The 24,239-nt window shown below is 53.2% G+C and overlaps 1 protein-coding gene across 1 annotated transcript in view; it reads right to left on the bottom strand.

The window, feature by feature from the left end:
- SDK1 (sidekick cell adhesion molecule 1) overlaps nucleotides 1-24,239 on the bottom strand; it is a 370,727-nt gene that overhangs the window by 75,329 nt on the left and 271,159 nt on the right. Inside the window, exons 18-22 of the mRNA XM_036242102.1 lie at nucleotides 17,054-17,169; nucleotides 15,354-15,546; nucleotides 10,495-10,593; nucleotides 4,871-5,062; nucleotides 1,984-2,105 (exon numbers count right to left, since the gene is read on the bottom strand). Of these exons, the coding sequence (XP_036097995.1) occupies nucleotides 1,984-2,105; nucleotides 4,871-5,062; nucleotides 10,495-10,593; nucleotides 15,354-15,546; nucleotides 17,054-17,169 (722 nt within the window). The remainder of the gene's footprint in view (nucleotides 1-1,983; nucleotides 2,106-4,870; nucleotides 5,063-10,494; nucleotides 10,594-15,353; nucleotides 15,547-17,053; nucleotides 17,170-24,239) is intronic.

Raw genomic sequence — 24,239 nt, 5'->3', positions numbered from 1 at the left:
ACTGTCCATCCACAGGGCGACCGGACTGAGGACAGAGACTAGACGGCACTCGGCAGTCTCACTGGTCCTGGTGCCGCTGAAATCACAGTTTTGAAACTTTATATAATAGGAGCATAAAGATAATAAGTAATGATGTTCATATTGCTAAAAACCACAATTTTAGTGCAAGGGAAAAGGTATTTAAAATATAAACTCAAGCCCTGGCTGGCTTGGCTCAGTGGTTAGAGTGTCGGTCCCCTGGACCAGAGAGACCCCGGTTCGGTTCCCGCTAAGGGCATGTACCTCGGTGGCAGTTTGTCCCCGGCCCTGGTTGGTCGTGCGGGTGGCAGCCACTCCATGCGCCCCTTTCACGTCGATGTTTCTCTCTCTCTCTCCCTCCTACTCTATCTGAACAAAAAAATGGAAAAATGTCCTCGAGTGAGGATAAAAAAAAGAAAAAAAGAATAATGACTGCCGAGATTGAATTCACTGAATAGCTTCTAAGAATCTCTGCTTTCATACGGATGCTTAGGAAGAGAGACAGGAAAAGAAGCAGGAAAGAGAAACCCGTTTCAGGGGCGCCTGGGGCTGGGCGCCTGGGGCTGGGCTCCTGGGAAACGGGGGACTGCAGGGAAGGGCTCAGCTCCGGGTCGGCGACAAGCAGCCTGAGCCTCAGGGCAGGTGCTTCTTCTCAGAGCTGCTGCTGCGGGAGAGTGATGGGCAGAGAACGGCCATTTCCACACCGTAAGGAACCACCGAGCGCAGGCCCCGGGCCGTGAAGCTCATGGGGGCGGTGACGGGCAGGCTCAGGCCCCTGAGGGGGACAGCGGGACACTGGCCCCGCAGGGCTGTGGCCGTGTGCTGATGATGGCAGTGGCGGCCGCAGCAATGGTGCGGAGACACAGAACACCGTGCTGGGACGGGCCCGAGACCTGGACCCTACGAACTGCTGATCCTGAAGTTTCCCGCTGAGCGTTTCCGGACCGCGGTGGACAGGGCTAACGGCAACCCCGGAAGGCGAGGCGGAGGGGGGCCTCCCGTCTTCCAGGCACGTCACAGCTCCCGTTCACCACGGGTCCTCACGCTCCGGGTCTACTTCCCGGGCGTCTTGTCTGAGCTGACGCGTGCTCCAGCCCGCTCGCTGGCCGGCCCCCACTGGCCGGCTCCCACACCCAGAGCCCCGCACGGGTTCGCAGAGACGGCTGCTCAGAGAGAGCTGAGTACGTACGTGGAATTTGTCCCTAACTCACGGCGGTTTCCGAGGGTGAACTAGCTGTCTTTCAACAGCGCCGAGGAGGCTTCTGCTGCAGAAAGGGCCTCTCTCCCTCTGCTGCAGCGGAGCCGGGCAGCCGTCCCGACCAGCCCCGAGTCAGAGCCCAGGCCCCGCGGCCCTGTGACGGCCCCTGCAAACCATCCCCTCCCTTCCTCAGCCTCTCCTCCCTGCTGGTCCTCGGGTGGACCGGGCAAGGCCTTCCCGGTAGCTGGGCCTCCTTCCTCCCAGGGGAGAAATGTCTTCTTTCCAGCAGAACCTTTGTCAGTCTTGTTTCCTGCTCTGTCCCTCAGGACTAGAACAGTGCCTGGGAATAGGCATGTCCATACACACGGTTGAATACATGCGCATGCATCCATCCATCCATCCATCCAGTCGGACAAGCGGTACCAACGAGCAACCCTATCAGTGTTTGGTTGCTAACTGATCGAGTTGTCAATCACCTGCTCTCAGACTCTGGATGCCCTTTGGATCAACAAGCTGTTTTAACTCTTCCCTCCACTTCCTCCTTCATCCAACGAGACTCCAGTCTGACCTCTCAGGTCCCCTCCTCTTCCCTCCCCGGCCCCAGCACCCAGTTGTGGTGCGTCTCCGGTTCTCCTGCCGGCACGGCTGCCCCACCAACCGCCCTGGGTCAGCTCCATGCAGCGGTTGACTAATCACGGCAAAGGATCGGACTCAGCTGCCGGGATCCCTCTTCGGAGACCCCAGCCCCCACCTCGTGAGGCGCATACCTGGCCCTCCACGATCCACCGGGAGATGGACGTCTTCCCGTCGTAGCCCGGCCGGAACTGCAGAGTGGCTGAGCGGGGGCTGATGTTGGAGATGACCAGGTTGGACGGGGCTCCAGGGAGCTCTAGGGGTACATGAGAGGACAGGCACAGACTTACATTCGGTCGCAGCTCGGAATGTGCCAAACACGTCAGCAAGTAAACGCTTTCAAATGCCTTCGTGCTCCAAAGATTTGTTTTCGAAACCAGGGAGAAGCAGGCTTCCCCAGAAACGTGATCACAGCACGACTCATACTTTATAGGGGCACCTATTAGACCCCGAGCCATGGCACGTGGCATCAGGAGACATCAGTGTGACCTCCCGGAGGGCAGACTCGAGGTGCTTGCCGAGTGAAGGAAGGATGGATGAAGGGCCCTCGAAGAACAGAGACAGCCGAGCGCCGCCCGCCCTGGACGATGACCCTGGTGCCTTGGAGAGCCGAGCAGGGGAGGGTGGAGGAATGCACACCCGGTATCTCCAGGCAGCCGCGGTAGGTGGGCAGGTCCTGAGCCTCAGGGGCCTTGGGTCTGGTTTCCAAGACAACTGCCTTTGGGGGAAAGGGCAGAACTCTCCCCACTCTGGCTGTGCGGTTGCTCTGGCAACTCGGTTACGAAAGGTGTGTTCCGAGGGCCCGGCATGGAGCTCACCTGTGCCAGGCTCCTCCCCCAAAGCCCGTCTGGCTCCGGAGATGCCCTGCATTCAGAGTGACAGCTCGCATGTCAGCGTGCAGTGTAAGCTCTCTAGAGAAAGACGGACAGAGGAGGGACAGGGGCGCAGCCGAGCAGAGAGAAGGCCGCGGGGCCGCACGCTCTCGGAGGCCTGGCTCCCCGGTGCGCCCTTGTCAGGACGTTCAGAGCCGTCTTGACAGGGACTAGAACCACCGCACGGGCAGGGCTCGGGCCTCCAGGGGCCTTTCCACTCCTAGTTTAATGAGTCTGAAGCAGGAAGTGTGTACATCGAAGGGCAAGTGACTCTTTTCTTTGTATTTCTGAGCTCTCTGGATTCTTAACATGGTCCTTCAGCCACTAACAGACTTCAGCTTCAAGCACAGCGACCAGAATACACTCAACGTGGTCGTCATCACGACTTTCCTCCCGGCCAACGCTGAGGATGCTCCAGGAGGCCCCGGGGTGGTCTCCAGCTCCAGGTGACCTGACCTGGGACTGTCAGAGGCCACTGAGCACAGCCGGGCCCCAGCTCTCTGCTCCTTCCCACCCTGCAGCCCCAGGGCAGCGTGGGTCCCAGGAAAGCGGGGTCCGAGGCCTTCCAGGGTCAGTGAGCCTGCTTCTGCCCCAGCTGGACAGGGTCCAAACCTTCCCGGGGACCCTGCTCACACGCGTGCTCCAGTCACGCCTGACACTGTATGTAAGCCATTTCCAACAAGTGTGACGACAGGCACCATCATCACCACTTATTGAAGTACTGACGGTATTTTAAACATGCGCTTTGGGAAGTGGCTATCGATGCTCAATAAACGAATCTTCAACGGCTTTCCAAACGTGCGGCCCCGCCCACACCTGGGCCGCACCGGAGGCCGTTCTGCAGGCGGGTTCTCAGCGACCAAGAGAAGGTGAATCGATACCTTCCAAACGGCGAGAGACCCACAATTCTAAGTACAGAACGGGGCTGAGGCCCCCCAGTCCCTTCTCACGGGGACCGTGGGCTCCTCCGAGAAGCCTGCACTTTCCATGTCCACGCTGACCGTGGGGAGGAAGCTGAGCAGCAGTCTCCCGGGGGCGGGTCAGGATGTGACTTCAGGACAGAAGGGCAGCTGCGGGCGGGGCACCAACGTGCCCCCACGTTCTCGCTGTCTCTCCGTCTCCACCTCCTCACCTCCTCCTCCTGCCCTTCTCATCTCAAACCCAGGTGGTAACTGTTTCGTTGATGGAATAAAGTCATATGCTTCCCATTGTGTACGAGAAAGGGGTCCCATGGAGAACAACCCCACGGAGTGATCTGATCATAAACCCCCAGCTGGTCATGCCGTGGCGGGGTCACACCGTGGCGGGGTCAGGCCGTGGCGGGGTCACGCCGTGGTGGGGTCAGGCCGTGGCGGGTCACGCCGTGGCGGGGTCACACCATGACGTGGTCAGGCCGTGGCGGGGTCAGGCCGTGGCGGGGTCAGGCCGTGGCGGGGTCAGGCCGTGGTGGGGTCACGCCGTGGCGGGGTCAGGCCATGGTGGGGTTACATCCAGGCCCACAGCTTCTTCAGGGGGAGGGTTTGAAGCAGCCTGTCCACTGTTTCTGCGCTTCGAGGTGAGCACGCCTTTGAAATGGCAGAGAGCCCTCGTTCCAGACCCGCGAGGCGCGGCTGCCTAGAGGCGCATGTGGCCCTGCACCCTGATCCCTGCCCTGCCTTCGCCACCTCCCCGGGATTTCCCCGCTCCCGCTCAGCTCCAAACGCACGGGGGAAACCGCAAAACGCACTCTCAGGGTACTCCGGTGCTGCTTCCTGCAACTGTCATCACTGTGGCTTAAACGCAAGTTCTTATAAAAATTTTCTACAGGTTTGGACATTTCTTTCATTGACACTATTTTTAATTTTAACACCAATGCTTCCCACTCTCTCTCACACACAGGCCTGCACTTTCCTTCTGTGTGGTGTCCCCTGCGGGGAGGCGGGGCCTGTCTCCCCTCCCGCCCACCAGCCATCCCCTTCACCCGGTCCCACAGGGGAGAGGTCAGGTTGTGGTCAGAAGACACTGGGAAGCAGGCTGACGGGGGATCGTCCTCCGTGTACCCCCACCAGCTCGGCAGGATGCTGACCCCCTCTCAAGGGAGGGTCTCCTCCCAGCAAGCACCTGAACCCTACGGGGAAGGAGAGGGAAGCCGCAGCCTGTTCTCACTGACCTGGGGGCACGCCGGAGGAAATGGTGGACGAGGTCACCAGGCCAGCGCCCACTGCTGTGACGGCAGCCACTTCGATGGTGTAGGTGGTGAGCGAAGACAGCCCTTGGATTTTGTATTCGTGCGTCGTGCTGTTGAGGGTGTCTGTGAGCCGGGAGTCATTCCTCCCGTACACCTCCCAGGAGATCCGGTAGCCTGGGGGGCAGCACAGGGTTAGCGGGGTCTCCCAAAGCCGAGGGCAGCTGTGAGGCCGCGCCAGCATGTCTGCGGATCTGCAGAGGTCTGATGGGGCCACGGCCCTTGCAAAGTGCACCTTGCAGTCAGGCCTCCATCTCGGTGCCCCCAGAAACCTCCACCACCCCTCCTCAGTTGTGGGCCTGTCCTGTGCCACAGGGGTCCGAGGAGGACAGGGCCCATGTGGCACGTGGGTAACTGCAGGACCTGCAGCGAGAGCTGAAGAGTGATGCCTGCCAGCCTGCTGTGTGCAAATTTAACCTTCTCTTGTCAAATTACAGCTGTATTTCAGCGCTATTTCCATTTTTATAAGCTCATATTTTCACCCTACAGTGCCCTAAATCAGCAGCTCACTCCTGGCTGCGCCTAATTTGTGGGCACGGCCCCTGCTCCCCAGGAGTAACTGACCGGCCTCCACGGGGGGGCGCTCCCCTCCAGAAGGAACGCCCGAGCTCTCCCCAGCCCGCCGCCCTCCGGCCCGTCTTCCCAGCGAAACCTGATTTTCCCTCCACTCGGCTCAGTCCAGCGGGGACTCATAACCACAATTTATTCAACCTCCATTCCATCGTGGTTTGGGGCGCAGAGAAAAAAGACCCAGCCAACTCCTGAATCAGCCCCTCGGAGGGCGCTGATGTGATCAGAGAGCCCGGATGAGTGTCTCCTGGACCGGGGACCATGATGGAAAGAGCTCCCGGGCCCAGAGGCAGAGGGAAACCGCTGAAAACGCTTGTTTTCCCTCCTTTCCAGTCAATAAACTCGGGGATACAGAGGCTCTAGGAGGCGTCCTAACGCTCCTTCTCGTTCTGATGAAAGCGATAAATATAGTTAGGAACTTGTACTTCAGGTAAACATGCATTTAGAGGGCAGTGTCTAGAGACTTTAATATAAAAAAAAAAAAATTAATGTCAGAAGCTGCTGCCTGTCCTTCGGGCCTCTTACGGCCCAGCAGCTTCTGTGTGCTGGCACGGGGCCCCTGCTGGGGACGCCAGGCAGGGCAGGCAGGGTGGTCCTATCACTGGGTGCCCCAGTGCACATGGGCGCTCCCCAAGTTACAGCAGCTACTGACTGCCTGAAGGCTGCTCCTGGCTTCTAGGCCCCGCCCCAGGCCCCGCCAACTGCTAACCCTCTGTGCACAGGACCCAGCCTGCCCGGCAGGCCTCATCTCTCTGGTGACACTCACCACTGCCCTTCTCTGGCTCCCACCCCTCCTCCTTGCCACCCTCTGGAGCCGACGTCTCTCGTTCTCCTGGCACTAAAATCAGGATGCGTCCAAATCAATCTGTTCTTCTCTTTTTGCTAATTCAGAATTCTGGACTAACTGTACAATTAAAAAAGAGACAACCCTTGCAGGCACTAATTCTTAATGACCTCACACACGTGGGGAGTTCACAACGCTCCTGTGGGGTTCGGAGCCCTCACACATAGTCATTAACTGAGTCCCAGGCGGAGCCCCCTCATCCCCTTTAACAAGCGGAGAACCACGGACCAGGAGCACCCAGCACGCCGGGTGGGCCGCGCACTTGTGCCTCGTGCGCCCCACGCAGGCGCCTCCTCTCCGGGGTCTGGATGTGTGCAAGCAAACGCGAAAGCCATCGCTGACCTTGTGGGTTACCCCGGGAAACTGAACTACTTCGGGACCGGGTCCCCTCGGCACGCACAGGAGGGGCAGGCTTGGTTAGGGACAGCCTCGTCCGTCAGACCACCCTGCTTGTTCGAGAGCAGTTCTCCATTTTCAGTGGGCAGCAGAGCAAGGCTCTCTCTGCATCAGGCGGAGACCTGCCTGCCCCAGCTGGGCCCCCGCCACGCCAGCTCCGAGGGCGGGAGAGACCTCCGCACACAGACGGGCAGGCCTGTGGCATGTGGGGGTACGAAGCCCTGGGTTTGTGCACAGCATCTGGGAGTGTGCGTGGAAGCTTGGGTTGTGAATGTTTCCTCCGGCTCTGGCAGGCGAGGGTGAGGGGAGAGAGCCAGGATCCGGCACCTCCCATGGGCCTCCTACCTGCTCCAGGGGGCCCTGAACTGAGACTAAGGACCCAGGGAGCTTCAGAAATAATTTTCTGTTGATCTGAAGTAAACCCTGTGCAGGAGAGCGGTGCACCCAATCACAGACTGTCCGTGTGCATCCCGGGCCTCATACATCACAGTTTGCGGAGGCAGAGTGGGAGGTGCTGGACCTACAATGTGGGTGAAATGGGCAACCTGCTGGGGCGGCGGGATGTCCTGCTCGGCACCCCTCTCCTGGCCCCGAACGTCAGCGGAGGCACAGGGGCTGCTCGCCTGCACCGGGCTACGCACTGGGCTTTCCTGCAGGCGTCTGGACGCAGTGGCCGCGTGAAGGGCCGACTGAAGGGCACCGCCTGCGCCTGCTGCCCCTGACGGCCGACAGCCTGCATTCCAGGAGGCGTCGGAGGGCCGGCCGCGGGCGCCGCATCAGCGTTTCCCGACAGCGGCTTGGGGGCCAGGTTTGCCCACACACGGCCTCTCTTTTGCTCCACTCGGTAACACACTCCGCCTTCAGCAGGGAACAGTGCTGTGGTTCTGTCTGCCCGAGCCCCGGGAGCCAGGTCGACTCGGGGTGCTGCCCTGTCTCGTGCAAGGGGGAGTCACTGAGGCCAGGGGTCACTGGGAGGTGCCGGGAGGGATGCTGGGGGCCGAGGACATGGCACCAGGTCTCAACTCTAGGCGACCTTGCACTCCACACCCTGCCCATAGCGCAGGCGTCCGTGTGGATTCTGGGCATGTTCCACAGTGTGGCTGCCAAAGGCCAGACGAAGTGACATGAGGACCATGTGGCCACTGAGAGGAAGAGAGCGTGTGCCGGAGGCTCTGCAGGCCCCGTGCCGGGACTGGCTCTCTGCGCCCAGCCCAGGGTTGGAGGACAGGCCGCCGCCGCCGACTCCGGCTCTGAGAAGCCAGCTCTGAAGGCCAAGCTCCACAGTGAACGAGGGCTGCGGCTTGTAACCGCGGGCGTTTGCTTACATAAAGCGCGGAAATGAGCTCATTAAGCCCTGTTAGCTGGTGGGAACAGATGATCATAAATTGGGGGTATTGGCAACCGCCGCGTTGCCGTGGGGTGTCGGCTCCACTCAGATGGCGCACCCGGGGCCCTCCTGCACGATTCACAGCGACGGCGTGAGCGTGCGCTCGGAAGGCACAGGGCGGCTCCGTGTGCTGCTGCGGGAAAGGAAGCCCTGAGTGGGAGCGTCCACCAGGTGTCCCCCCAGGCGTGGAACCTGGAGACCGTGTGAAGGCCCAGCCTCTCACCAGCTGGGCCTCGAGCCCTGGCGAGTGCGGCCCTGGCCCAGGGAGGGCTGTGCCCGGGGCCTTCCTTCAGGATGGCGGGCCCTGTGGGGCTGGCCTGAGGGTTCTGTCCCCCCTGCTCTGGGTCGTTTCTGCTGCTTTGCCGGGGTCAGAGCCACGTCACCCTGAGGCCCCCTCTGTCAGCCGGGAGGCCTTCCGGTCACAGCAGCCCAGCAGCCCTGCGCGAAGCAGCCTCTAGGACGCAAAGGTGATGCCCCATCGCGGGGCTGCAGATTTTCTAAAGAGGGGGTTTCGAACATCAGCTTCTCGAGGGCAGAACCGATCCCCATGTTCATTCTATTTATAAGTGAGGGTCCAGGTGTCCTGATAGAATCTGGATGTGCGGTTCCCCAGGGTACTGGTTGGGCTTGGATGTCTGAGATGCCCCGGGAGGTGATCTGGGGGACGGACAGGAAGGAGAGTTTGGGGCAGGGCGCGGCCCCCGGGGGCAGTGCAGGGCACTGGGCAGGGTGCATCCCCTGCGTCTGGGATTTGCTGGAGCGGTTCACAGTTTTAGGATCTGAGTGCCACACATCTTTGGAGACACCCTGCTTTTGAGAAGCTGAGTTTTGGGGGTTGTTGCGATGAGAGAGCAAGTGCCACATGACAACTAGTGTGGACCAGAAGGTTAGGGTGGCAGGTCCTGGGCGGGGCCCAGGTGTGCACCCCGCCAGGGACACCAGGAGCTCAGGGCCATTTCCTTCAGGGAGGAAATGAACACACCTGGCCCCACTCCCTGCCGGCCACCCGACCCTGGGACATGACCGCCCAAGGTCTCAGGGGACAGTTACAAGAGCACCTTGTGTGGCTGCTGAAAGTCAGACAAGGTCCCTGCTCTCCAGGCCACAGCGGGGAGGAAGGGGCCTGAGCCCTGCAGCCGGGCGGTGGGCAGACGGTTCCTCCCTGCAGGCTCTCGGTGCCCCAGGGCAGGAGGTGGTTAGACAACAAAACCCCGGACTGAAGGACAGCAGGGCTCAGCCCTGAACACTCGCCAGTGGGATGGGAAGGGCTTGGTCAGGGGCCAGGCCCACCTGCCGGAAGGCTGGGTGGGTGCCCTGCTCCTGGCATGGGGTGGCGTGTCCTCCCAGAGTGCCTGCAGGGACAGTGTCCAGGAAACGGGGCCAACTTGTATGGACAGGAAGTGCTGGCTTGACAGGCAAAGCCCCCGAGCCGCTCCGGGCAGCACGTCACCGGCTCAGCCCGCAGCCCGTGGCGGGGGTGGGGTGGGGGGCAGACGCCCCGGGCTGAAGGTGCAGGTTCCGAGCTGAGCGGAGCTGCCGGAGCAGTCGGGAGAGGAGCGCGGGCCCCCCAACTCCTGAGGCCAAGGCCTGTGCTGGCTTCATCACACCTACAATGATTCTTTCAAACCAAGGTTTAAATTAAGCTGTGACCTGAAAGGCTTTTCAGAAAGTTCCATAAAATAAAACCGTTAAAACCGTACAAAAGCTGAGCTGGTCCCAGAGACACAGAAGCCAGAGCCCTGCACCCCTCGGAGCCCACGCCAGCTGCCTGCTCACACTGGGGTCCCCCGAGGACACTGTGAAGGACGCAGGGAGCGAGGACACCCGGCTCCATCCTGCTCTGGCCCCTCGCCGGCTGCCGGACTGGCCAGGACGTGGCGTGTCAGTGTCACGGCCACGACTCGCTCCACGGCCTGGGAGCAGAGTGCCTGCCACACGGGCACCCAGTGGCCCATCGCTGAACGAAGGGAGGAAAGGTCCCCTCCCCCTCCCGAGGCTGTGTCATCATCTATAAATTGGTCACATCAATATTTGCTGCGTTGCTATGAGAATCAAGGGAGATGAATACACTTGAGAGAAGACACCCTAAAATGACCAATTCTTGTTGATCAAAGAGACTAGAGGTTTGCTAAGACGATGAAAGGAGACCAATTCTCTGAGCTCAGAGCTGGAGCCCAAGCAGGAAAATGCCCCCAAAGGAGCGGGGCTCTTGGTGGCCGCACCCTGGGCGTGGGGACTGGGCCCTGCCTGCTGCCGCAGACGCCCGTGCGCTCTGCCGTCATTCTGTTAGAAGCACACCCGTGTCCTGGTGTTGGGCAAACCGGCTTCTTTTCGGGGGACAGGGCCACTTACCCGCAATGATGCCATTCTTCTCCAGGGGCTCCTGCCAGCTGACCTTGAGCGATGTGCCCAGGATCTCCGTGAAGCTCAGGTGGCCCACAGCTCCTGGTTCTAGCAACGAGAAACAGGCACCTGCTCACACAAAGGCCTTCCTCTTTCCCTCAGCTCTGTGCTCACGGGGCCCCTAACCGTGACTTGGAAAGTGAGATCCTGATCCCGACTGCTACGACTCTCAGATCGACTGTGGACTCTCTGCTGCCCATCGATCACGTCCACCTAGATGTCCCACAGGCGCCGGCGACCGCACCCTGGACCTGATCCCACATTTTAGTTCTTGGCATCGCCATCTGCACAGTCACACGTGGAGTCGTCCTGGAGAATTCCTTCTCCCGTCTCCCAGATCCAACGGGCCCCAGTCTCTGTGGTGTCTCGAGACTCCCTGCTGCTGCCTGCACTGCTGGGTCTTCTTCCCAGGCTCCTTCACCTTCGTCTCGGTCCATCCTCACACAGCCCTGCCCCCACAGAGCACTGAAGCCACAACCCACTCAAACAGCACTGCTCATGCAAACCCTGCGTGGCCCCCTCGCGCCCGGACTTGCAGTGGGTGCCCTTCCGGGTCAGCTCCGGCCTCTCTGCTGGGCCTCTGCTCCCCCCCACATCCGAAGCACCTCGCGCTTCCTCACACACTCTTCTCGCTTTGCTCCGTGGACACTACTTCTTCTGCCTGGATGTCCTCTTCCATTCCCTGCACAGAAAGCTCACGTTCAACTGTCACCTGCTCTCCTGCACTTACCCGACCCACCCAGGAGTTTTTGTCACTCTTCACTGGGTGACCATGGACCTCCTTCCTCAGCGGCACTGACCTCAGTCATGTCCACCTCACATCCGATTCGGCTCGGAGCTCCAAGGGCAGAGGCTGTGCTTACTGACCTCTGCAACCCCTTCACCACCCAGCTGGCTACGGGGCATATGACAGGCATCCCACCAACGTGTGAGTGTGACGACACACATGTTTGTATGTTGCATAGATGGCTGGCTGAGACAATCACCTGTAATTATGATAGGCACAAGAAGGCACAGGGCTTCACAAGAAGCCGTAACTTTGTTTTTGAAGGTAAAGTTTAAACTTGTTCAACTTTCTCCTTTACTCCTAAACCCTGATGAAGGGTTTATAAAGTTCATGATTGAAAAGCAGATTCTGCAGCAGAACACACGTTAGTTTTTTCAAGACTCACAAAATGTTCACTAAGGTCGATCATATACCAGGCCACAAAACTAACCTCAATAAATTTAATAAATTGAAATTATACAAAGTGTGTTCTTTGATCATAATATAATTAAGCTAGAAGTCAATAGCAGAAAGACAATAGAAAAATCTCCAACACCTGGAAATTAAATAGCATACTTGTAAATAATCTATGGGTGAAAAAGCAAGTGTCAAAATAAATAAAAATACATAAAATTTAATGAATATGAAACACAAAATATCAAAATATGTGGGATGCAGCTAAAGCAGTGTGAAAGGAAAATTTATAGCACTAAATGTTCACATTAGAAATGAAGACAGCTTGAAATAATCTCAATGCTTACTTCAAGAAACTGAAGAAGAGCAAAATAACTCCAAAGAGAGCAGAAGGAAGGACATAATAATAGCAGAAATTAATGAAATTGAAAATGGGAAAATAGAGAAAAATTAATGAAATAAAAATCTGTTTTTTTCAAAAAAGATCAACAAAATTAATAAATCTCTAGCAATAATGACAAAACAAACACAAACAGCAAACAAAAAACCCAAAAGAAACAGATCCCCAATATCAGAGAATATGACTACAATCCTCAGCCATTAAGAAGCCAATAAGGGAGCAAATACTTCCAACAACCTGACACTTACAAATTCAACAACTTCGAGGATTCCTTGAAAATAACAAACGACCAAAACTCTTCCAAGATGGGACAATGGAACAGTACTATAACCATTAGAGAAATTTAGTTTATAATTTAAAAGCGTCCCCCAAAGAAATCCCCAGGCCCAGAGGACTTCACTGGAAAATTCTACCAAACATTTAAAGATGAATTAACACCAATTTTACACAATCTCTTCCAGAAAACAGAAGAGGATGGAACACTTCCAAACTTATCTTATGAGGCCAGCCTTACCCTGATACCAAAACCAGACAAAGTGAGTCCAGAAAAGTAGAAGTATAGACCAATATCTCTTGTGAACTTAGATGTAAAACATCCTCCAAAAAGTATGAGCAAACTGAATCCAGAAACATAATAAATAATTACACATTATGACCAAGTGGGATTTACTCCAAGTATGCAAGGTTGGTTCAACAAGTGAAAATCAATCAACCCTATCAGTCAACAAGCTAAAAAGAAAAATCACTGGATCATATCAATTGATGCAGTAAAAGCAATTAAAAAAAATCAACATGTATTCATGATAAAAGCTCTCAGCAAGTTAGTAACAGAGAATTGCCCCCGCCTGATAAAGAACAGATGTAAAAACGTCATAATTAACAATGAAAGACTAAATTCTTTCCTGCTGAGATCAAGAACCAGGCAAGGAAAAGAAATAGAAGGCACATAGATCAGAAAGGAAGAAAGGAAGCAAAATGGGCATATATGGCTGCAAAAGAAGAACCCTTGTTTGATGAAACCATTCTGTGTCTTGACTGTAGTGACAGATACACACACACACACACACACTCTCACACACTCACACCCATACGTTCACACACACACACCAGACACCCTCACACCCACGTTTACACACACACTCACAGACACCCTCACACCCACACGTTCACACACTCACAGACACCCTCACACCCACACGTTCACACACGCACGCACACACACGCACACACACACACACTCACACAGTGGGATGGGATGAGTCTCGATGTTACCAGCAGGAGAACGGGGCCAGTGGAGGGGGGACCTCAGTATCGGCTCTCAGGCTGCATGTGAGCCCGTCGCCGTCTGAACGAGGGCTGCAGGACGGCAGGCAGACGGCAGGCCAGAGGCCGGGGACACGCTCCAGTGAACAGCGACGGAGGCACTTTTTATTTCTTTTCCTGGGAGGAAGGTCAGGGGTCTCAGAGCACCAAGAACCCTCCCGTGTCCCAGTGTGACCAGGACCTGTGTCCACGGCAGCAGAGTGGGGGGGGTGAAAGCCAGGCCCGGAGTGTGGGGGCGTGAGAGGTTGGGGGGCAGCCATTTATGTGGAAGGAAAGAGCACCGGGAGACCCAGTGGCAGCACAGTCGGTGAGGCAGACTGGAGGGACGGGACGCTGGAGGACACAGTGCCAGCCCTACATGACCTTTAAAGAACCTTTCGCTAGTTTTAATTCTCCCTATAAACAAAGAACGCACTCACTGTAGAAATGAGAACTCTCATGTGTAAAAATGTAAAACGTACCCGTAATCATGCCACATGGAGACAGTAACTGTCAAAATGGTGACATTTCCTTCAAGGTCTTTTCTCAGCTCAGGGTATTCAGACAAGTGTGTTTTTATACAGTCTGGGTCTCAGATAGTTTTGTACACTGTTTTGTTTTTTATGTAGCATTAGATCATGATCAGTTTTCTCTTAAAACTTTTTAATCACTACAAAGTACTCAGCACATTGTCATTCCATAATTTGTCCCCTCTGACGCCTAGGAATGCTTTTCTTTTTTTCAATTACTGATCATTGTCATGAACATCCCTGTGGACGAGTCTGTGCGTACTGGGCTTGCTCTCTCGGGACAGTGTCGTGAGAGGACATGTTCCAGAGGCGTCGCTAGCCGGAGAGCAGAGCAGCTGGGGTCGCTGACCAGATGGGGACGCTGGAAAGTCAGGGGCTGGGCTCTGCTGGGGAGATGTCCCTGTGAGCGCCAGGGAAGCAGGGCTGGGGCACGGGGGGCTCCAGAAGGGGGCGAGGGGTTGGAAGATGAAACCGGGCAGAGAGGTACAGCAGGACCGAAGGCGGATCTCGGGTGGGACTAGATTCTCTCCCGCCCTCTGCCCCTTCCTGTGGCCACTTTCACTCTCCACGGACCACCTTCGTCTACTGTTACGGATGCTTTCTTTTTTTTTTTTTTTTTTTTATCCTCACCCGAGGATATTTTCCCATTTTTTGTACAGATAGAGTGGGAGGGAGAGAGAGGAAGGGAGAGACAGACAGAAACATCGACGTGAAGGGACACATCGAATGGCTGCCACCCGCACGACCAACCAGGGCCGGGGACAAACTGCAACCGAAGTACGTGCCCTTAGCGGGAACCGAACCCAGGTCTCTCCAGACCGCAGGCCGACGCTCTAACCGCTGAGCCAAACTGGCCAGGGCTGTTACGGATGCTTTCAATGCCCCGCCCCCGAGGGCAAGAGGACCGCTAGCCCCGCCCCTAGGACAAGAGGACCGCCAGCCCCGCCCCCAGGGCAAGAGGACCGCCAGCCCCGCCCTCAGGGCAAGAGGACCACCAGCCCCGCCCCTAGGACAAGAGGACCGCCAGCCCCGCCCCCAGGGCAAGAGGACCACAGAAGTTCTGAGACATGGAGTTTCCCCATGACCCGCCTCCACTCTGGCGCAGTGTTGGATATGGCAGTGGTGCCAACCCCCCGACAATGGACTCGGCCGCCGCTAAGACCTGCGGCAAAGCCAGGCCAGTGTGGACTGAGCACTGTCCCAGGGACTGAGAGGTTCTGGTTCGATTCCTGGTCAGGGCACATGCCTGGGTTGCAGGCTCCATCCCCAGCAGGGGGTGCAGGAAGCAGCTAATCAATGTTTCTTTCTCACATCGATGTTTCTCTCTCTCTATCCTCTCCTCTCTCTCTAAAAAATCAATTGAAAAAAACAAGACCCCCGGCAAAGGCACACTCACTGTCTTCGTGAGTCCAGACGAGCTGGGGCGCACTCGGGGGCCCGTCCCCGGGCGTGGTGAAGCACAGGGCTGACGTGAAGTACGCGGTGAACTTCCTCAGGCTGGTGATGTAGCCGTGGTGGACTCCGTGGAAGTCCGGAGCAATGGTGACGGCAGTGACGGCCTCGGGGACATCGGCGGGCCACGCCAGGAGCTGGGAGGGAACGTTTGAAAAGAGATCCATTTTAATTGCACACCTTCAAGTATGCATCAGAATTTTATTTTGAAATTTATCTTCAAAGTCATGATTAAGAAACTCCATAAATCTAACATTTATAATCTTACTGAAAAATACTGAGTTGAAAAGAGATCTCATGGATTATTGACTACAAACATGTATATTTTATATACGCATACGTGAATGAAATACCTACTTTAAGTCATATGGTAATGGGCACTGCTCAGACCTTCTCGTCACACAGGCACGTGACAGAGCACGGATTCTGAACGGGAAGGAAGAAGGCGACCCCATCTGCTGTTCCACTGACTCAGCGCAATGAAACTTTACCTGATGTCTCCCTAGACAGGCACCTACCTTCTCTGACTCAAACAGCCTGACTCAATAGGAACCATCTTAATTGTTTATAGTTTATATCACCTTCGCTTTCTGAAAAGGATTTTAGGAGACTGATGATGATTTTAAAGAAACATAGTATCCATACACATTGCTAGGAGACTTGTTTCAAGGTTTTGGCAACATTGTATCTGAGTGACTTTTCATTCCTGTGACACCAGCCTCCAGGGTTACTGGGCAATCGGGTGACAGGCCGCAGGGCACGAAGCATGTTCAGCAGAGGCACTGAATGAAGGCCTGGTCTCGCCCACCAGAGGCGACAGGGCATCGGGAAGGCACCACCACCCGGGTGGATCATGTGACTGTCTTTCACTAAGGCCCTGACCGCAGGCACCCGAGAAGGGGCAGGGCACCTTCCTCGCTACGCCTGCCTTGCTAGCGAAAAACAAGTGTTTCTGTAAACTGAAGACATGTGGAAGAAAATGGACTTGTGTCTGAGGAAAGAACACTCTCTAATCTGAAGGTGCCAAGTGTTTGGCAACAAGATGACGCTTGTCTCTGAAGGTCTCCCCCGCCCTGCACAGTGACTACTGTGGGCAGCGTGGGCTCCAGGTCCGCTGGGAGACGCGGGTTAGGAGGAGAGACACACTGTGCTTGTGGAACGTGTGTCCCAGGACACGGGTGAAGGTGACACGCTCTGGTGAGTGAGGACAAGGGAAGGTGTCCGCGTCTCAGACTCAGTGAGGAAACTCAGACCGACTGTCTCAGTTCCGTGAGCAGAGCTGCCCTGCAGCCCAGGGGGCAGAGTCACTGTCCTCACTGGAGAGAAATGTCACCGTCACACGTGGGTCCTGGGCCCCTCAGAGAGGGCTCTCTTCCGGGAAGAAGTGGTTCGTACTGACCTGGTTCCAATCGACCGAGACAGGTCTCCCACTGGTAATTCTAGTGGAAGGCCTTTCTCAGAAGAAACTGCTCTGTTATGTAAGAACCACCCCTTGCAAACTAGTAACTTGAGCTTTTGAGCTAGTGCAGCTGGTGACAAGACCCTTGGTGACTCAAGGTGACCCCCACGGTGGGCAGGCGGCCTCCTCACTGGTCACAAGGCCATGGCACACCGCGACAGCCACCCAGAGGCGAGGCCGTGTACCTTGTATCCCTGGTTGATGCCGTTGACGAACTGCTGAGGCGGGGGGTTCCACAGGAACCGGATGCTCGTGGAGTTCACAGCTTCCGCCTGCACGTTCTGTGGGGGCGCGGTGGGCACTGCTCCGCGCCAGCGCCGCCAGGACACGGGACCGACGGTAGGAGGGGAGAGACGAACACACTCTTAGCTGCTGTTCGGACTCGAGCAATTACCTCACGGAGGACAGGGAAGTGTGACGGATGTTTCTGGGAGCTAGCGGTGGCATTACAAAGAAGCGGAATTGGGCAACTTCTCATTTTCGGTTGCCGAATTCTTTAAGGCTTAGGCGGCAAAGTGGATTGGATCGTCCCAATCCATGCGAGCCTTTCCTGGGGAGCCTAGAGGGGAGCAGACCAAAGCTTTCTCTGATTTCTTCCCCAGTCACCCAGCGTTTGAGATCAGACAAGGTTTCACTTAGAAGTCCACGCCCCTCTATATGCGACTATGTTTCAAACCCAATTATCCTTAATATGGAAAAAAGAAGACCCCCCCCCCCAGACACGCTGCTGTTCATTCATTTGAAGGCTACATTTCCATCTGTCTGTGACAAGGGCCACCATTTAAAACTTGTTCACTTTCTTTCCTTTCTTGAACAGATATTGAACGCAATTAGATATCTGCCGGATGGCCTGCCTTCAAGGGGGTCACATTCCAGGGGACATACTCATGGGACTGAAACAGGCAAGTCTCTCTTTGCAGCAGTAAGCACACTGGGCAGAACAGCCAGCTCTGTCCCCGGGAGGGACGGGAGGCCCCAGATGAGGAGCCTCTGGACCAGGTCCGGGAGAAAGGCAGACCCCTGCAGAGCAAAGGCCTTGACAAAGGCATTCGCGCCAGGGACAACAAAATGAGCGAAGGTGTGGTGTTAGGACAAAACCTGGTGAACGGGGAGAAGACGGTGAGCGTGGGCACTGGGGGGCAAGGGGAAGACAGGTTGATGATGCATAGGGTAGGCAACTGGGGATCAAAATATTTGAAAAAGGCCGTGGCTTGGCGTGGCTCTCTTTTCAAGAATGGTTATCATGTGGCCACTGGAGGGGGTGAGCCCACTGGCCGTCCCATCAAACTTTCTTCAGGGCACCAAATGAGCTCCCGGCTCTCTAGGAGCTCATCTCAAAAGAAAGATGCAGACGCCCAATGGGTCCTTTGGCTCAAGGTGCAGAAACAAAGACAAGGACCCCCGGCACAGGACACATGGGGACAGAGCGCAGTCCTGTTGAACATTACCTCTCATTATTCCCTTCCTGAAACGCTCGTCTCATTATGCAGTGATGCAAAAATGCAAACGTCACCCACGCCGCTCACGTCTACTCTTCCCAGTCATACTCTTTCCCATCTGCTCTCGACTCTGGCTGTGATGTCCTGGGGTCCCTCCCTCCATAAGCCACCAGGAAAACTGTTCTGCTTCCCCACTCAGCATCCATCCAAAATCTGTGGCTTGCTAATGGCCACATCGAGTGCTGAGCCTAGGAGGTAGGCAGCTGGAAAGAACAGCACATCCACTTGAAAACTAGGAAAAGCTGAGCTCGCTATAAAATCATAACTTTTTTTTGAGCCCCTAGGGAAGCTGAGGCTACAGGGCAACCAAGCAGTCTGAGCTATAAGAAGTCTGGGCCTCTCCAGGCAGCAGGGACATGAGCGCCGGCTCACCTGTAACAGTGCACAGGAGAGAGGGACAATGGACACCAGGCAGTAAGGATGACTCAGCTAAAGTTCTTCATGGATTGTGAAAGGCCAAACAGGTGCTAGCATGGAAGACAGAATGTTCGGATGCTGCAGGTACACACACAAAAAGATGTAGCGCATACAGAGCGACAAAGACGAGAGTGACAGCAGCTTTCTCTTAAGAAACTATGCGACCCAGAAGGCAATAGAAGAAGAGCTTTAAAGTACTGATAGAAAAAACCATTCTCCCAGAATTCTATGTGTCTTATAAAAATATCTTTTATTAATTTTTTAAATATACTTTTTATTGATTTTTTTTTTTTTGGAGAGAAAAGAAAGGAGAGATAGAAACATTGATGTGAGAGAGAAATGTTGATCAGCTGCCTCCTGCACGCCCCCTACTGGGGACTGAGCCTGCAACCCTGGCATGTGCCCTGACTGGGAATCAAACCGGGACCTCTCAGTTCATGGGATGACTCTCAATCCACTGAACCATACCTGCTGGGCTATAAAAATATCTATTAAATATAAAGGCAAGATAAAAGGCATTTTCAGAAAGATAAAAATCTGGGAGAAATCATTATTAGCAGACCTGCACCGTGAAAAATAAATGTTAAAGGAAAATGTAATCAAATGCCCAAACTTCAGCTCTATGCAAATAAATGATTTTCAGAAATGGTTAAAATGAAGGTAAATATAATACCCTTTTCTCTTATTTTGACTCACTCTCAAAGATAATTGTTCAAAGAAAAATAGTAGCAATTTATGATGGCCTTATAAGGAAGAATAAAATAAATGTCCATAGTAGCACAAAAGATGAAAAGGAGGGATTGGAAGATTATTGTTTTAAGGTTCTTTCTTTATACATGTAGTATATTTTAAGATAAATTGTAGTTATTGATGTATATTTGTTGCTGCAGAACAATCACTAAACAAGTTTGAAAGGAGATATAAGTAAGACAAGAGTGGTGAAAAAAATAATGTAAATATAAAAATATCAAATTAATCCCAAAGCAGAAAGGCAAAACCAATAAACAAGGAGAAAATAAGAGAGCAAACAAGGAGAAATCATCAGTAAGAGGGCAGAGTTTAACCCCATCATATCAATAGTTACATTGAAATGGAAATAGTCTATACAACCCGATGGAAGACAGATCATCAGCTGGATGAAAAGCAAGACCCAACTACATGGTGTCCAAAAAAACCCCACTTTAAATATGAAGCCATAGATACCTTACAAGTAGAATAATGGAGAACTAGACATGAAAACACTTAACTCAATCTGGGCCGGTTATATTAATATGAGGAAAACTAGACATCCTACCAAGGAGCAGAGCCCGTGATAAAGAGGGACATCACATACTGGTGAAGTGACCTATTCACCACGAAGAATGAACCGTCCTGACTGTGTTCTGCAGGATTCAAAATACAAGAGGCAAAATCAATAAACTAAAAGGGAAAACAGAAAAATCGACTGCTATCGTTGGAAATTTCAGTGCTCCTTAAAAAAAAGCAGACAAACCAGTAAGGAGTCACAACCGCTGAACAACACACCACCGTTGAGCAGCCTGACCTACGTGGTGTTAATTTTTAAACCCACCATCAGATCCAACAGCAGAATGCACGTTCTTTTAGGTGCATGTGGAACTTAACTGATATATAAATATTTTAAGCCCCCAATAAACCTAAACAGGTTAAAAATAATGGAAATCACAAAATGCATGTTTTATGACCCCCAAAAGAGTCAAACTTGAAAAGAGCAGCGGAAAGATTGTGGAACGTCCCTAAATATTTGGAAGTTAAGCAACGTGCTTCAAAATGAACATGAAGTCAAAGAGGAAGTCACATGGAAAATTAAAAAGCACTTTCAATGAAAATGAAAGCAAATGTATGGGACGCAGACGTATTAGAGGGAAATTTATAGCATCTAAATGTTTAAATTAGAATCTAAGCTTTTACCTTAAGAATCCATAACAGTTAATTAAACCCAAAACAAGCTGATTCAAGGAAATGGTAAAGAAAATGAGCAGAAATCAATGAAATGAAATTAGAAAAATAATACAGAAAATCAATGAAACCGAAAGCTGGTTCTTTTAAAACATAAATAAACCTTTAGCAGACTGATCAGGAATAAATGAGAAATCACAAATTACCAATATCACCAATATCAGGGAACACCTCTCCAAATCCTATGATGTTAGAAGAATAGAGAACATTTTGAACATCTTTATGCTCATATATTCAACAATTTAGATGAAATGGCCAACTTCCTTAGTAGACACACAATTTCAAAATCTACTCCTGAGGAGTCCTACAGTCATTAAACATCTGAATATATGATTAAAACCTTCCAACAACAACAACAACAAAACCCTCTAAGCACACAGGGTTCACTGGTGAGTTCTACCAAACATTTGAAGGAGAAAGAAAAGCAATTCCAATCATTACCCTGACACCCAAATCAGAAAAAGACTAAAAGACAACCACAGACTCATATCTCTCCTGAACACAGGTGAAAAATACCAATAAAATATGGTGGCTCAGCTGCTGAGCCTCATCCCACGAACGGAAAGGTCACTGACTCGATCCTGGTCAGGGCACATGCCTAGGTTGCAGGTTCAATCCCTAGTTAGGGTGGATATGGGAGGCAGCCAATCAATGTTTCTCTCTCATTCATGTTTCGCTCTCTCTCTAAAAATCAATAAAAATATATTTTAAAAATATAAGAAAATCAAATTCAACAATATATAAAAATCATAATTTATCCTGATCACGTGGGGTTTATCTTATAAATGCAAAGCTGGTCAAATATCAATCAGGGTAATTCACCCTATCAACTGAACAAAGAGAAAATAAAGATCGTTTTAATAGGTTTAGCAACAGCATTTGATAAACACATTTTTTTTTTTTAATCCTCACCTGAGGATTTTGAGGATTTTTTTCTTTTTTTTTTTTTTTTATCCTCACCCAAGGATATTTTTCCATTTTTTGTACAGATAGAGTGGGAGGGAGAGAGAGGAAGGGAGAGAGAGTGAGAAACATCAACGTGAAGGGACACATCGAGTGGCTGCCACCCGCACGACCAACCAGGGCCGGGGACAAACTGCAACCGAAGTACGTGCCCCTAGCGGGAACCGAACCCGGGTCTCTCCAGACCGCAGGCCGACGCTCTAACCGCTGAGCCAAACTGGCCAGGGCAGAGGATTTTTTTCCATTGACTTTTTAGCTAAGTGTGGAAGGGAGGGAGAGCGGGAGAGAGAAGCATTGATGTGAGAGAGACACATTGATCGGCTGCCTACTGCATGACCCCAACTAGGGCCAGGGATCAAACCTGCAACCCAGGTATGTGCCCTTGACTGTGAATTGAACCCGTGACCCTTCGGTCCCCAGGCTGACACTCTAACTGCTGAGCCAAATCGACCAGGGCCAGTTGATAAAATTTAACATTCAATAGTGATAAAAAACCTCAAACCTCTCAGCAAAGCAGGAACTCATTATACCTGATAAATGGCACCAATAAGACACCCACAACACTGTATTGGATGAGAGACTGGACGCCCCAAGGTTGGGGACAGAGCTGAGACGCCTTTCTGGCCACCCCATTCTGGAGGTACAAGCCAGCGCAGTGGTGCAAGAAAAAGAAAGAAAAGCATAAAGGTTGAAAAGGAAGAAGACAAAAAACAAAAATCCCTTTCTCTACTCACACATAATTGTCCACAAAGAATATTCTCGAGTCCAAAGTCAATTGTACGTCCAGACGTGAGCAATGAACGATTGGAAGTTAAAATTACGAAGTCAATATCACGTAAAACAGTGACAAAAACGTGAAACTGATATAAATTTAACAAACTCCACACAAGGTCTATAAGCTAAAAACTACCAAATAGTTATCAAAGGAATCAAAGACCTAACAAATAGAGTCATATATTCATGGGTTGGGAGACCACCTAACAAAGATGTCAATTCTCCCCAAACTGATCTCTGGCTTGAATGCCACCCTGATCCACGCTGTGGCTAGGATTTTCGAGAAACTGAAAAGTTGACTTTAAAACTTGTAGGGAAAAGTAAAGGAATTAAATAGCCAAAACAATTCTGAAAAAGAACAAAATTGCATGACCACCAGCACATGATATCAATACAAACTATACATCTACAGTAATTAAGAGTGTTACTGAGAAAACATAGACATACTGATCGATGACACAGGGCCCAGAAATTACCCACATTTGTATCAACAGGGTTTTGATTAATGCACAAAGGCAATTCTATGAAGAAAGGATAGGCTTTGTAACAAATGGTGCTAGAAAAATGTACGTTCATATGCCAAAAAAAAAGTCTGGATCCATACCTCACACCTCATGCAGAAACGAACCCCTCCTCCTGCCCTGGAGAGTCAAAGTCACTCTGCCCACTCAACCTGCCATCAAAGCTCGTGGAGGCTCCATCCTGTCACCGGACGGAGCTTTGAAATCCTCAGATTCTATTACCTACCCGGGCTCAGCCCTCTTCTGCTTTTCCTCGGTATTGTCATCAAAGTGACTTGCAAATTTGTGGACAACAGAATTAAAAATCCCCTTAGGTACGAAAAAGACCGGCGGCCAGTACATCCTTCCTGGAAAGGCACCCCCTACAGGAGCACGGAGGCTGCCAGGTCTTCATAACCACGGGCCCAGGCCCTGCCCCTCCTGCGGAAAGGCAGGCTCGGCCTGAGCCAGACCAGTGTGCGCGGAAGGTTCAGTCCACCCAGGTCTGGGCAGGACGCCTCCTGCTGCGTGGAGTTAGGCTCCAGGGACAGGCTCTCCTGATAATTAGCGTTTGACGTGCGCCCGCCCACGCTCCGCCTGCAGCTGCCGGAGGAGGTGAGACGACAGGTGTGCTCTGGTGGTTTCCATCGCTCAGAGGCTCCATTCCACCAGCGGATGAGCGTCCGGCGCCAACCCCGCGCCCACCCCAAAGGGGCTAAGCAGCCGCTGACGACACTGTGAAATAAGCTGCATTTAGCACAGAATGAGAGTCGAGCGTCCTGTCCAACAAGATGTCCGCATGCTAAGGTGCCCGGTCCTATTTATTAAAGTAACAGTACCTGCCGGTCACAGGTAAACCGCGAAACCTCAGTGTCTTCCTACAACACTCCCTCTCCTTTCCCTCAAGGGCAATGCCAGCCTTCCTGGTGGTGAGCAGCCCTGAGGTGACCTGTCAGGGCGCACCAAGGGCCCCAAGCGCAGGTAACCTGTCAGGGCGCACCAAGGGCCCACCGCGCAGGTGACCTGTCAGGGCGCACCAAGGGCCCCAAACGCAGGTGACCTGTCAGGGCGCACCAAGGGCCCCAAACGCAGGTGACCTGTCAGGATGCATGCACCAAGGGCCCCAAGTGCAGGTGACCTGTCAGGGCGCACCAAGGGCCCACTGCACAGGTGACCTGTCAGGGTGCATGCACCAAGGGCCCCAAGTGCAGGTGACCTGTCAGGGCGCACCAAGGGCCCAC

The sequence above is a fragment of the Molossus molossus genome, unplaced genomic scaffold, assembly GCF_014108415.1.
Source record: "Molossus molossus isolate mMolMol1 unplaced genomic scaffold, mMolMol1.p scaffold_m16_p_4, whole genome shotgun sequence".
Lineage (NCBI taxonomy): Eukaryota > Metazoa > Chordata > Mammalia > Chiroptera > Molossidae > Molossus > Molossus molossus.
The sequence above is the reverse complement of the archived record's forward strand: the minus strand, read 5'-3'. Positions and strand labels throughout refer to the sequence as shown.